The sequence below is a fragment of the Urocampus carinirostris genome, chromosome 17, assembly GCF_059441175.1.
Source record: "Urocampus carinirostris isolate Australia breed hairy pipefish chromosome 17, RoL_Ucar_1.0, whole genome shotgun sequence".
Taxonomy (NCBI): Eukaryota; Metazoa; Chordata; class Actinopteri; order Syngnathiformes; family Syngnathidae; genus Urocampus; species Urocampus carinirostris.
In genome coordinates this window covers 16,892,757-16,906,426 of record NC_142365.1, presented here as the reverse complement: position 1 = coordinate 16,906,426, position 13,670 = coordinate 16,892,757, and the positions used below count along the sequence as shown (strand labels likewise).

At 41.9% G+C, this 13,670-nt stretch overlaps 1 protein-coding gene across 1 annotated transcript in view; it reads right to left on the bottom strand.

Moving 5' to 3' along the window:
- The window catches only part of LOC148349376 (pro-neuregulin-2, membrane-bound isoform-like), a 143,209-nt gene extending 135,331 nt beyond the window's left edge, over positions 1–7,878 (bottom strand). The window contains exon 1 of the mRNA XM_088321370.1: positions 7,012–7,878. Within this exon, the coding sequence (XP_088177496.1) occupies positions 7,012–7,582 (571 nt within the window). The 5' untranslated portion in view covers positions 7,583–7,878. The remainder of the gene's footprint in view (positions 1–7,011) is intronic.
- Positions 7,879–13,670: the final 5,792 nt, after the last annotated feature.

The following is a 13,670-nucleotide window of genomic DNA, read 5'->3' as shown; positions in this document are numbered from 1 at the left end:
TTTCAATTGCAATACACAAAACAGAGACATCTAGTGGTCAAATATTACACACTATCCCTTCAAATGAGTTTTTCTAAAAATTAGAAGTGAAAGAATGAAAAGTTTCAGATAATTGATTTTGGATTCACCTTTTCTGACACTGAATGTTTTATATATATGTATATATATGTATATACTCTGTTACTCTGTTTAATCCTTTGCAAATAATACATTGCAATTTATAGGGTGTTACAAAGGTTGAGGCATATTTTGACATTGAATACCTTGTAAACTATTAATTATGTAAAAATACATCTTGGAAATTGCGAAAGCTTGTAATCTTGGAATGTTCAAATATGTTCAGTGTGAGCAGATAGTCAAACTCTTGCCAAACGCATCCCAGCATTGCATTGTCAATGGTTGCTTCGGTTATCTCTTGGAATTGGGGGGACATAGGCCAATCCTCTCACTAATCCCCATAAAAAGACATGGCACAGTGTGACCTCTGGGGATCTGGGTGGCCAGGTCATGAGATCAAGATTATTCTGCCCAGACTGTCCAATCCATCTGTCTGGCAGTGTTGTGTTCAGAAACAGTCTAACCCTGAGGCTCCTGTGTGGTGTCCCCTATCCTGTTAGAAAATAAAATCACCAGACTCGTTCTCACTCAATGCATCCATTAACAAGTTTTCCATCAGGTCGAGGTACGTCTCACCATTAACTGTTGCTTTTTCAAAGACCCGGCTACTCCGTGTTATTATGTCGAAGTGACCTTGGGCAAGACACTGAATCCCTAATGCCCCCAATAAGCAGGTAGTTGCCTTGCATGGCTGACGCTGCTATCGGCGTGTGAATGGGTAAGTGTGAAGCACATTGTAAAGCGCTTTCGAAGGTCTTCATTGACTTGAAAAGCGCTAAATAAATGCAGACCATTTACAATTTACAATTTAAGAGTAGTTTGCAGGCATCTTTCTTCGACATAGCACAAAACAGTAAAGCACGAATAACAGAAGCTTTTACAATTATTGACAATAATAATAATAAGAAGAAGAACGCGTTTGGCAAAAATGTAATGGCTTGATATGTGTCGTCTGACCAATGGTGCTCACATCGAACATTTCATGTAAAAATTGAGATTACAAGCTTTCTGAATATCCTGCATGTGTTTTTATATCCTTCATAGTTTCTGAGATATCCAATGTCAAAATGTGCCTGAGACTCTTGAAACACCATCTATTCTGCATGTAATTTATTTTCCTACGGCACGCTATTCCGTCTCTAAGGAATCGCGTCGGGAACCATGCAATGATTAACACACCTGAGACCAAATTGCAATTAAAGAAGAAGACTAATTAGAGTTTGGACTCCATGTTAAGGTCAAAGCAGCACCAAGAGATGATGTTGTGACAATAAAAACATGATAAGCCGTGATCAAAAATACGATGAATCTGAATTTTTTTAATGGGACGAGAGACGAGAAAATATCAGGAGACTTTTTTTCTAGCTTGGGAGTTTTGCATTGTCACGAATTGTCCTGACAGGGAACAAAACAAACTTTCGCATGGGGATTGGAACAACTTCTCTTGGAAATAAGATCCGATCGTTGCACTGGTGCTCTATATAAAAATAATTGATTTGAAAAACATATTAAAAAATCTTCAGTGGTCAAAATCATGCACTGCTGTCATAAAAGGTAGTGACGTGGTTAATGTCTGTCGAGGCACAGTCAGATTTACAAAGAAATGAAGCTACTGTACGTCATATCCAGATAGCAAAATACATGAACTGTAACAGAGAAAAATGTATTGTAATATCTTAATTTATAAATTAAGTATATTCCTTTTGAATGAAAACATTAATAGATATAAAGTCCAAGGAAACGAAAAATACTTGCTGTTAGCTTGTTAATGCTTTCATCTATTCTTTTTTTACAGTCCCACTATCGCCCTCTGCCATGAGGCAAGAAATGTGTGTGCCTCACCCTGCATCTGCGGACGCGCTGCATATGCAGGGTGAGGCACACACTTTTCTTGCCTCATGGCAGAGTCAGGACAGTTATATATTGCATACTACTTATATTCATAATATCATGTGAAAATGTAGCAATTAACTTGTTGTTATCTGGCTAATGCTATTATTAATTTTAATGTTTGTGCGTAAAGTGTGTGCCAATCACAATCCTTGCTCTCACTATCACCCCGTGAGGCAAGATATTTGTGTGCCTCATTCTGCATCTGCAGATGGTCAACATAACAGAGTCAGCCCAGTTAAATGTTACACACTGATCATATCCATAATATGTGAAAAATATATATATTTACATGCTGTTAGCTTGCAAATTATATCACTAATTTTGTTGTTTTGGGCTTAGGTGTGCGCCAAATCACTAGCCTTGTTCTCACTATAACCTTCTGCCATGAGGCAAGAGAAATGTGTTCCTCACTCTGCATCTCCTCAGCAGTGATGAGTTACATACTACTCATTTGGAATAAACGCATGGCTCGACTTGCTATCAGCTTGCTAAAATGTTCGCTAATTCTATTGTTTTGAACACTAAATCAAAATACTTTATCTCACTATTGCCATCTACTATGGGGCAAGGGAACTGGGTGCCTCACTCTGCATCTGCTCAGCAATGTAGTACATTATATACTCATTATATTCACAGAATTCATATAATCACATCAATATTTAGCCATTTTGAATATAAAAATCTCCAAATTGTCAAGTTTAATCACAAATAAGTGAATAAATAGGATCATTGAATGTATATTGCAATGATGACAGGTGAGACACAGCTTCACTTGACTGCACATTGCTGATAAAATGTGACTTTCTGGAAACATTACTCACAACGTTTGGGGGCAAAAATATGCCACGGGAGATTTGAAGTGATAATAAGAGCTTTTTAATAAGAGCCATTTAGTGTGAGGGCTCAAATTGGGGTGTGAGTTAAAAAGAGTGCAAATAGGAAAAGGGAGCAAAGGGGAACATGAACGTCTCAGGGGCACGCTAAGAGGATTTCAACATTTTAAGAAGACATTATGTTCTTAAGTAGCCTGGGAAAATGACTACCCAGATGATGTCACAGATGGCACTTTTTTAATTGCACAGTGGCATGAAACAATACAAGAGAAGCTGCTCCTTCTCCTTTATTTATGCCTCAGTGACAAGAAATATGGAGGACCAATCCTGCCCTCAGTAAAAATAAATGTAGAAAGAAATAGCTAAAAATATATGCCGAAGATATAAATGAACACATAAATAAATCACTTCATACCTAAACATAGGACATAAATGTAATGTATTCATGTATTTGTGCATGTATACTGTTATTCATACTGTTGTGTATTTCATTGTGCATTTGTTCTGTATTTGATTGTGCATTTTGTTAATTATTTCGGTGTTAATTTCATCCTGTTTTTCAGCATTTATTTTATCGTTGTTTTTTGGAACAAAAAGATGTTATTAAAATAAAGGGGAGTAAGAATTGGCTGTAATTTTCACCTATTGATTCAGAGTATGGGGGGGGGGGGCTCGCATGGACACTAGCATGGAAGACATCCCCCCCACTAAAAATAACTTCAGCCCAGGTGTGTGGAGAGCTGAGAAGGCTACGAACCAGCAAGGCAGCTGGTCCGGATGGAGTATCCCCCCGACTGCTGAAAGCCTGTGCGTCTGAGCTGGGAGACCCTCTACAGCGCATCTTTAACCTGAGCCTTGAACAGGGGAGGGTCCCTCAGCTGTGGAAAACATCCTGCATCATCCCAGTCCCAAAGAAATCAAGACCTGAGGAACTCAACGACTTCAGGCCGGTCGCCCTGACATCACATGTGATGAAGACCATGGAGCGGCTGCTGCTGCACCACCTGAGGCTACAGGTCCGTCACGCCATCGACCCACTGCAATTTGCTTACCAGGAGAAGGTGGGAGTGGAGGATGCTATAGTATACATGTTACACCGATCCCTCTCTCACCTGGATAGGGCGAAGGGGGCTGTGAGGATTACATTTTTGGACTTCTACAGGGCCTTCAATACCATACAGCCTCTGCTACTGAGTAGGAAACTGACAGAGATGGGAGTTAGCTCACACCTTGTAGAATGGATTACTGACTACCTGACAGGCAGACCCCAGTATGTGAAACAGGGGGGCTGTACATCGGACACTGTGGTTAGCAGCACAGGATCTCCGCAGGGGACCGTTCTCTCTCCGTTCCTATTCACTCTATATACATCGGACTTTAAGTACAACTCTGAGTCCTGCCATGTGCAAAAGTTTGCCGACGACACTGCGATCGTGGGATGTATCAGAAACGGGCAGGAGGAGGAGTACAGGAAATTGATTCAGGACTTTGTCCGATGGAGCGACGCAAACCACCTGCACCTAAACACCACCAAGACCAGAGAGATGGTGGTGGACTTCAGGAGAACCAGAACTCACCCGGTTCCAGTAACCATCAAGGGAGAATGTGTAGAATTTGTCCAGACCTACAAATACCTGGGTGTGCAGCCGGACAACAAACTGGACTGGACTGCCAACACAGAAGCTCTATGTAGGAAAGGGCAAAGCCGACTTTACTTCCTCAGAAGGCTGGCCTCCTTCAACATCTGCAAAAAGCTCCTGAAAATATTCTATGAGACAGTAGTGGCAAGAGCCCTCTTCTATGCGGCAGCGTGTTGGGGAGGCAGCGTCAAGAAGAAGGATGCCTCTCGTCTCAATAAACTGGCTAGGAAAGCGAGCTCTGTTGTGGGCAAAGAGCTGGACAGCCTAACAACAGTAGCTGAGAGACGAGCACTGAAAAAGATGAGGTCAATCATGGACAATCCATCGCATCGACTACACAGCATTATCTCCAGACAGAAGAGCAGTTTCAGCGACAGACTGCTGTCACTGTCTTGTACTACGGACAGACTGAAGCGATCTTTTCTTCCTCATGCCATGAGGCTCTTTAACTCCACCCGGCAGAGTAAAGGCCCACATTAAACCACACCACCTACATTGGATATTACCGAATCTTACTGCAATATGTATTCTGTGTAGCACTATTTAGTTACTCTATATAACACGCTACAGTGGGCATTTGCACGTCACACTGGGTATTTGTATATTGTATTCTTTTGGCTTTATTATTGTACTGTTCTCAGCTCAGGGATGCTGCTGGAAATGTGTATTTCCCTTAGGGGATGAATAAAGTATCTATCTATCTATCTATCTATGTGTGAGAAGAAGTGAGTCCAAGCTGCTTCGATCTGTAAATTCCGCATGTAAACATTCACCACTTAATCCTTGCACTGACTTTTTGCTTGCATCAACTTTCAGTCGCTCTTAAAGGATGACAATCCCATTGAATTGATTTAAATATAGTCGCGCTGCCCCCACCCCACCACCCTCCCAAAATATTAGCATTGAGTAAGTGATTGATCGTTGGTTATCCAAAGGATGACAAAGCGATTCCACTGTGTTTTCCATCAGAGTAGAGGAAAACAGCACCATGTACAGGTGAGAACCTGGCACAAAAAGCACCAGTTCAGCAACCTGGAAGGAGGTTGCTGAACTGCACAGACCTGAACCCAATCTCTGCACACCTTTCCCTAATTCAGTGCATCTCAGAGACATATGTTTGTCTCTTTACCCGTCTCTATTTACTTGTATTTGCATCCATGTTAAATATTTTTTTCATGGGGTCCCTTGGTAGTCTGCGACACTGCGTGTCTACTTTTCATACTCAATGCTCAGCTTAATGCATTGCATGGAGGCTAAATATAAACAAAACGTTCAGCCAATGCTAACGCCACTGCTATCTAGTGTGGTGGAGGTGCAACTGCACTTAAGTCTGGGAAATTCAAAACAAAAAGTTCCCCGAAGTCAAACAAGCCCGTGCCCCCCTTGACGTAGCCTCGCGCCCCCACCGTAGTAAAACCACTTCCATTATTATACCAAGGGCAGTCAATCGTGCAGCCTGTGGGCCGAATTAGGTCCACCAATGGATAGAATCCAGCACACAAGGCTGAGAGATCAAACCATATAAAATACGTAAATTGAAAATATATGTAGGCAATCTCAGTCACTCAAAAAATCCCCCGTTTACTCTGCATCACGGGCACACATTCATTGTGGTGCTCATGATAAACTTGCATTTTATTTAGTTAATATCATCTTATTTATCCATTTTTTGTGCCCTTTATTTTCACTAAGGATACGGCTATCTTTGGGCAGTGGGCAGGGGACACCCTGAACTTGTTGCCAGCCAGTCGCAGGACACAGAAACAGACAAATCAGTCGTTCATTCAAACGTTTTTCAGAATGAGGGAGAAAAACAGAGTCCTATGAGGAAACCTACGCAGGCATGGAGAGAATATGCAAACTCCTCAAAGGGAGGCCGCGGGAGCTGGACTTGAACCCTGGACCTCTACATCGTTGGTCTGCACGCGAGCCATCCAGCCGCCGTGCTGTTATCTTATTACTGGATTTTTATGTTTAATTATTATTTGAGTGTGGCTGATCAGGAAGATAAATTCTATAGCTGGTAACTTGGATGCTTTTGGGAGGAAGGGAACGGACCAATTAGTTTTTAATTATTTCATATTGGGAAAATTCGCTCACTTCAAGCCACGAGCACGATCCTGGAACAATTTAAGCTCTTAAGAAGGGGTACCACTGTTTAGTTTATTAGATACAATAGCGCACCACGGCCGCTGTCCCTGGTCCTGAAACCTGGGGGGGGGGTCAAGCCCTAGGACTGCAAGGTTAGTTGCGCCCGAGGACATTTGGGGGATTAAAACGATGCGGTTAAGGGGGGACAGGGTGGGGAGGCGGTTGCAGAATGCAATTGCACACAAGCAACAGCACCGGGCGCATGCGCAGAGAGACAAGACACTTGAATTGATTCGGGGGGCTGCATGCAAGACTTTGCTGCAGCAAACCAAGCCCCCCCAACACTTTTATAACCCCCCAGCCCCCTTTGCACGCCTCTGTGGCCAAAGTCAGTGGCCCGGCGGCTCTGCTTCCAGGTCAAACAGCTCTGTACTCACCACAATCCTCGCACAGTATCTTGGCCACGTCCGTTTTGAGAGTGTTGCGGCTGGTGTCCAACGGCGCAAAAGACGCCTTGTACACTAAAGGCGCCTCGGTGGGTTCCATGAAAAAGATATAGGCGCGATTGTGGCGCACGTCGGCGCACGCCGCCTCGGCGCCAAAGTCCCCCAACACAGTGACCAGCTGCTGGGGCTCAAGACCCCCGCTGTGGAGGGGCCACACATCCAGTACCTGCACACGCAGGGCGCCGACCACGCCGGCGCCGATAACGCCGGCTGTTGGCCGCGGCGCCTCGGAGGCGTCGGCCGCCCTGGAACGCACCTTGCCCTCAATCACCACGGCCGAGCGGTACGCACGGTCCTGCAGGGAGTCTGATGTCGGGGGGTAGCAGGCAAATGATACCCCGATGAGCAGCGTGGATAGGGAGGCGAGTGATTCCAGCCTCATGCCGGGAGCTCTCGAGCGACGGCGGCGGCGGCGGCGACGATGAGGAAGAGGAAGTGGTGGCGAGGATGCTCTGGTGACTCGGCGGCAGCGCGGCGGACCTCGCAAGAGTGTCCATGCCATCGGGATCCGCTGCCACGACGACCCCCTCCAGGGGCCCAACCCCCCTCCTAATTCCAAGGGCTCGGCGTCACGCGGCGGTGCGACATCGCAGCATGCTGACTCCCCCAATCCGCTCGAATCAACAAGCGGGCGGCTGAAGGTGCACCCCTCCCCCTTAAGCCTTCAGGGCAGCCTCTGGGCTCTTGTTTCGGGTTCGGGAAGCCAAATGGGTCCTCAGGTTTTGCAGGAGAATGGAAAGAAGCAAGGATGCAAAAAGGTCCTGCCCGCCGCCTTGCAGCGCTGCACTATGCACCTCTCCCGGCTACCAACAGTTTGCCAAAAGGACGTAAGGGGGAGTCTTCACACAAGAAGACAGGATGGAAAATGCGCATGTTCATCCTCACGTCACAATTACATTTTACATCCCATCCATTTTGATTAAAAAAAATACAAACTTGACCTATAGTTCCGATTTATTATAATTATCGTTTACTCGTCAAACATCAGTCTGGGGTGCTCAGTCTAATCATGGTCTATCTTGAAGCGACACATTTAAACAGAAGAGTGTGTAATATTTGACCACTAGGTGTTGTTGTATTATGCCGTGCAACCAAAAACACGTGCTAATTAACACAATAATACAAACTACGGGGACTCAAAGTTACCAAACTGCATCTTTATACTGCCTTTCAAAGTTTTTGGGGTACCCTTAGAAAAATGGCATACAATCATCTCAGCTCCTTTTAGGTGAGACTCATGTTATTTCTAATACAAATGTCTTGACCTGCAAGTATTTAAACAAAATAATGAATTTATGATAGTTACTTATTATGTAAATCATTCTGATGACTGATTTTTATACCACTAGGTGGTGCTACATATGCATACCTGTCAACTTCTAGCAATTGATTTCCTTAAGCAGAATGGCCTGGTGTTGCTGGGCATTGTCCTTTTACCCGTGGTTTGTTGAAAAAGTTCATGCATCTCAAGAGCCGTTTTGTCATGATAACTGATGTGACTCAGCTGTGCCTTCTCATCTGACGCCACCCGCCGTGGATTTTGATTGGCTCACTATTTGAACTCAGTCCTGTCAATCCCTTGTTGTCAGTCTGTCTGCGAACCCCTGACTCCCGCCTGTCCCGTTTTTCCACCTGCCCATTCCTGATCTCCCCGTTTGTCTCCGGCTAAGAACCGTTTTTGATCCCAACCACGTCTGCTCTCCCTTCCCGGCTTACGACCCATTTCTGACCCAGACATCTTTTTTTTCTCTTCCGTCCCGGCTATCGACCTGTTTTTCCGTCCCTGACACCGCCATCGCCCGCTACGGAAGATCCACATCCGTACTTGGATCACAATCCGATTGCGCCCACAAACACCGGAACGTGGGCGCAGCCCTTTCTCTTTCCTCTAATAAAACTTGTGAAAAACGTAACGCAATTGGGTCCTGTTTCCGTTCTGGTCCTGACATGTTTGTACAGAATGTAGCAACTGGGGGCATCAAACGCAAGTTTTACAATTGGAAACACAACCAAGAGAGCTTTCCAGGTTTGAACAAAACAAGGTTTATTGACTACTACAAAACAGTTCGGGGAAATGGGGTATGAGGTACAGAAAACAAGGTCCTCCGATTGTAAGTATATATAAATATATAGGCCTCATGTAGTCGGTGGCAGAGAGAGTAAACAGTTCATATCAAATCAGGCCTGCCTTCCAGCGCTGCCCACAAGGTAACGGTTCTGTCCAGTCCCGACTTCTCTTCACTCTAAATAAAACAGAAATTCTCTTACCAAACAAAACATTCAGCCACTGGCCGCTTGCTGCTCGCCCCAGAGTTTTAGAAGACTGGTGCTCTCTCTTCCTCAGCTTGGTGACCTAATCAAAGCCCTTGGGCAGCTGTCCTTAGATACAGGTCCCTTGGAAAATAGCAGATTGGTCTCAGGTATGATCACTCCAAGGAGCCAATCGATTGCAAGTCAGAGTTAATGGTGGTTCACAACCTCGTCCAATAGAAAGAAGCGTGTTAGTCCACCCAGTACAACCTGCCTTGTAGGCACATGTTTACCAATTTGTTGGTATTTTTGGGGGTGCGTTGACATGAAACATAGCTAAAAACAATCTTAGAGTTCTAAAGTACAACTGTGTAAATTCTCACAAAAATTGGTTCTGCAGTTTTGAGCCCTATAAGCCCCATACACACATACACACACACACAAACACACACACATAAACATGGATTTATAGATAAATTTAGATGAGAGTGATTGCAATTTCACTTATTAAGCAATAATAAACCTTACAAACACCACACAGTACCTGTTTACTCCCAGCAAGACAATCTATGTAGAAATAAAAACAAAGATAAGTTTTTTTAAACAAAATTATTTTATTTACTAGATAAATATGTCATGATTACTGATGCGAATCAACTGTGCCCGCTCCTTTGGCGCCAACTGCCTTGGTCTCTGATTGGCTCCCTTTCCCTATTTAAACCCACTCCTTTCTTTCACCTGTTGTCAGTCCGTCTGCGATTCCCAGTTTACACTAGGCAAGCCTTTTTTCCACCCTGACTCCCACCTGTTTTTGCTCCTGTCTGTTCCCCGGCTTCAACCCGTTTTTGATCCTGACCACGTCTACTCTCCTCTCCTGGTTTACGACTCGTTTCCGACCCCGACCCCGACCACGTTTTATGCTCTCCTGTCCTGGCTACTGACCCGTTTTTTTGTTCCTGACACCGCCATCGCTCGCCACGGAAGTCCCACGGAAGTCCCACTTCCCGCGTCCAGTGATCACTGGATTGAGGGTGCAACCCTTTCTCTTCCTTCTAATAAAACTTGTGACAAACGCTACGCAAGTGGGTCCTGTCTCCGTTCTAGTCCTGACAAGATAACAGTTATCTCAGCAACTTTTTGTAGTTTTTTTCCCCTCACGTGCAGTAAATTTAGGGTTGCTTATTATACGTATGAAATACAGATTATAGCCGAAAATGGCAATCCAAAATCGGTCTTACAAAATTGAAATGATCAAAAAATGTATGAAATACAAGGAAAACGTATAAGTTGAGCGCTACTTTGTCTTCAGCAAGTGCAAGATGACAGTCTACATCCCGAAAGGAGGACCTCTGCAGGTCATAGCCTGCATGACAACATGAAGGCACAGCATTATCAAGTGGGGACCAAATTAGGCTCACCACACAACTAAAAATAACCAGGTAGTCTACATTGACTTTAAAAATTCATCTTATCTTTATTTGTTGCTGCAGAGTATGCCTCGCGGTGTGTCAAATTCAAACACTAGATGTCGCTGTATTGTGCGGTGCAACCTAAAACAAGTGCTGAAAGAGAAATAGTCACTACAAAGTTGTTGTTTTTTTGCCTTTCGCGTTTTTTTTACCTGAAGAAGCAAACTTTTGAAATAAAAATCAACCTTAAAATGTTCTTGTTTTGTTGGTTTAAAAAAAACAGCAAAAGTTGGGTGCTATGAAAAAAGATCACAAAACTTGGCTGTTTAATACAAAAAAACAATCATTTTTTGTAAAAAAAAAATGGTAAAAAGTTATAAACAAAAGTCAATATGATTACAAAAAATGCTTTAAAAAATAGAAATCAACCCCATAAAATGTTATTGTTTTGGTTTAAAAAAGCAGCGAAAATTTGATATAATTTGAAAAAAAAATACAAATTCAGGCAGTTTAGCAAAAAAAATGGTTGATTTGGTTTGCTAAAACAACAATAACAATATCATTTAAAATAGAAATGATATTTTTTTGTTTTGGGGGGAAAACAGCAAAAAATGGGTGATGCCAGAAAAAAAATAATATAAAACCAGTGTTTAATCACAACCAAAACTGAGTCAAATCTGATAGTTCATGTATTTGAATGAAGTTTTATTTTGCACCACTCGGGGGTGCTGAGTTGTACGCAGGGTTGGGTAGGGTTACTTTAACTTGATTACTTTAAATTACTTTTGGATTACTCCAATACCAAATATGCTAATAAAAGACAAAAGAAACTAAATATGAATAAAATGACTAAATTGTGTGCAGGCTTGGGGAGTAACGGAATACATGGAACGGCAAAAATGATGTTGCAAGCTGTTTGGATTTATTTTAATTTTTTTTCTGTCGCATTTATGTTAGTTTTGCCGGAGATCAAAGAGATCAAAGCCAAGAGAGAAAGCTTACCACGTGTTGTGAGTCATAATTTTATTCTTATTTAGTTTATTTTGTCTTTTATTAGCATATTTGGTATTGGAGTAATCCAAAAGTAATTGAAAGTAATCAAGTTAAAATAAACCTACCCAACCCTGGTTGTACGCAATGTCTCTTTAAAAGGACGTTATGGAAAAAAAAGTGCAAAAGTAAAAAAATAAAATAGTATGGCGTGTCTGAGAATGCAAAAAGGCTTATGTTGATGGTAATTTGGGGAGACTGCCGATGACGTCATTTGAGCAGCTATTCTGAAAAAAAGTATGAGGAATGATAATCTTCCAATGTCCTCATTGTTAGATAAGACGTTAGCATGTTTGTATTATAATTGTCGAAATAATCTGGAAGGAAACATTAAAAAAAGGAGCAAGCTATTTACCAGAGCGTCAGCAAAAGCTGACGTGCGTCAGGTGCGACGTCAACACGTGCCGCAATTCATTGTGGGTATTAGAGTTTTAAAAGCACCAGGAAACACATTTCAAAAATAATAATATTTTAAGTAAGAGATATGATGAAAACTAACAGTTTAAATATGTATGAAAAACAATCTAAAATCAACTTTGGAAAATGCTCTTATTTTGAAAATTGATCTTGATTTTTTTTCCGGCTCTCAGTGTCATAAAAAGAAAGAAAAAAAGACGAGTGATGAAGTGAAAGGGGAAGATTTGAGATGATAATGGAGTGGTGTGTGACGTCATCACACACTAAGCCGTTTGTGTGTTGAACAAAAGCGCTGTTGAACACAACGTTTCCTTTCAGAACCTTTCCTTAAGTTAAAATTGTGTAACATCTAATTTGAGGATGGGGGGGACGAATATCGAATCTATGTACAACATTTTGCTTTCTTTTCTTCTTTTTTCCTTTTATTTATTTTTTGTTCCTATCTTTACCTTTTTTTCCTTCTTTTCCTTTTTCCTTATTTTTCTTTCTATATTGCTCTTTTCTTCTTTTTAACTTTCCTTTATCCTTTTCATTTTTACTGTTTTGCTTCTGTTTCTTCTCTTTTTTCATTTTTTCTTTCCTTTTTCTTCTTTTTTACACCTTGTTTTTTTCCGGTGTCCTATTTTCCTTGTTTCTGTTTGATTCTTCTTTTCTCCTTTTCTCTTTCCTTATTTCTCGTTTTCTTTTTTGATCTATTTTTTTGTTCTTTTTTTCAATCATTTTCCTTTCTATTTTTCCTCTTTTTTATGTTCTGTTTTTCTTCTTTTCTCTTTTCAATGTTTTTTCTTTTGTTCTTCTCTCCCCTTTATCTTTTCTTTCTTTTCCTTTTTTATTTTTTATTAGATAACATGGGACACACCTAGAGTAAACTAACATGATTGTCTGCCATCTTGCTTCTAAGGGTACAATGCAAAGAAAAATAATGCAGTTTGGTAACTTTGAGTCTCCGTTGTTTGTATTCTTTTTGTAGCAATTGTTTTTGGTCTACACAATACAGTGACATCTAGTGGTCAAATAATACAAACGGTCCCCTTTACCATTGTGTGCAAAACACAGAGCCGACTTTCAGATATTTATTTTCGAGTCTTTTTTCTCAGCCTTTTTTTTTCTTTAATAAACTGTGTTCCATGACATCTTTTTCTGTGGATTTTTTTTTTCCAAGTAATGGTGGAGCAACACATGTAGACAGACAAAATAACAAAAATCATACTGTCTTTATCTTCTACAAAAATAAACTGCGGCCTACTATGTCGGGTCTAATTTATATTTGTGAGAAAATGATAATTGGCATTTTTTGATTTAGCATAAAGCCGAATTGTGCCAAAGACACAACCGACATTGAGCGTGAATCAATGCTGTCTTTATGGTTTTGTGTGACGTTAGACCACAAAGCGCCCCCACACACTAAGAGAGCCACCCCATTGGGGTCGGGGTGAACAAGTCTGAACGCTGCACAACGCTGCA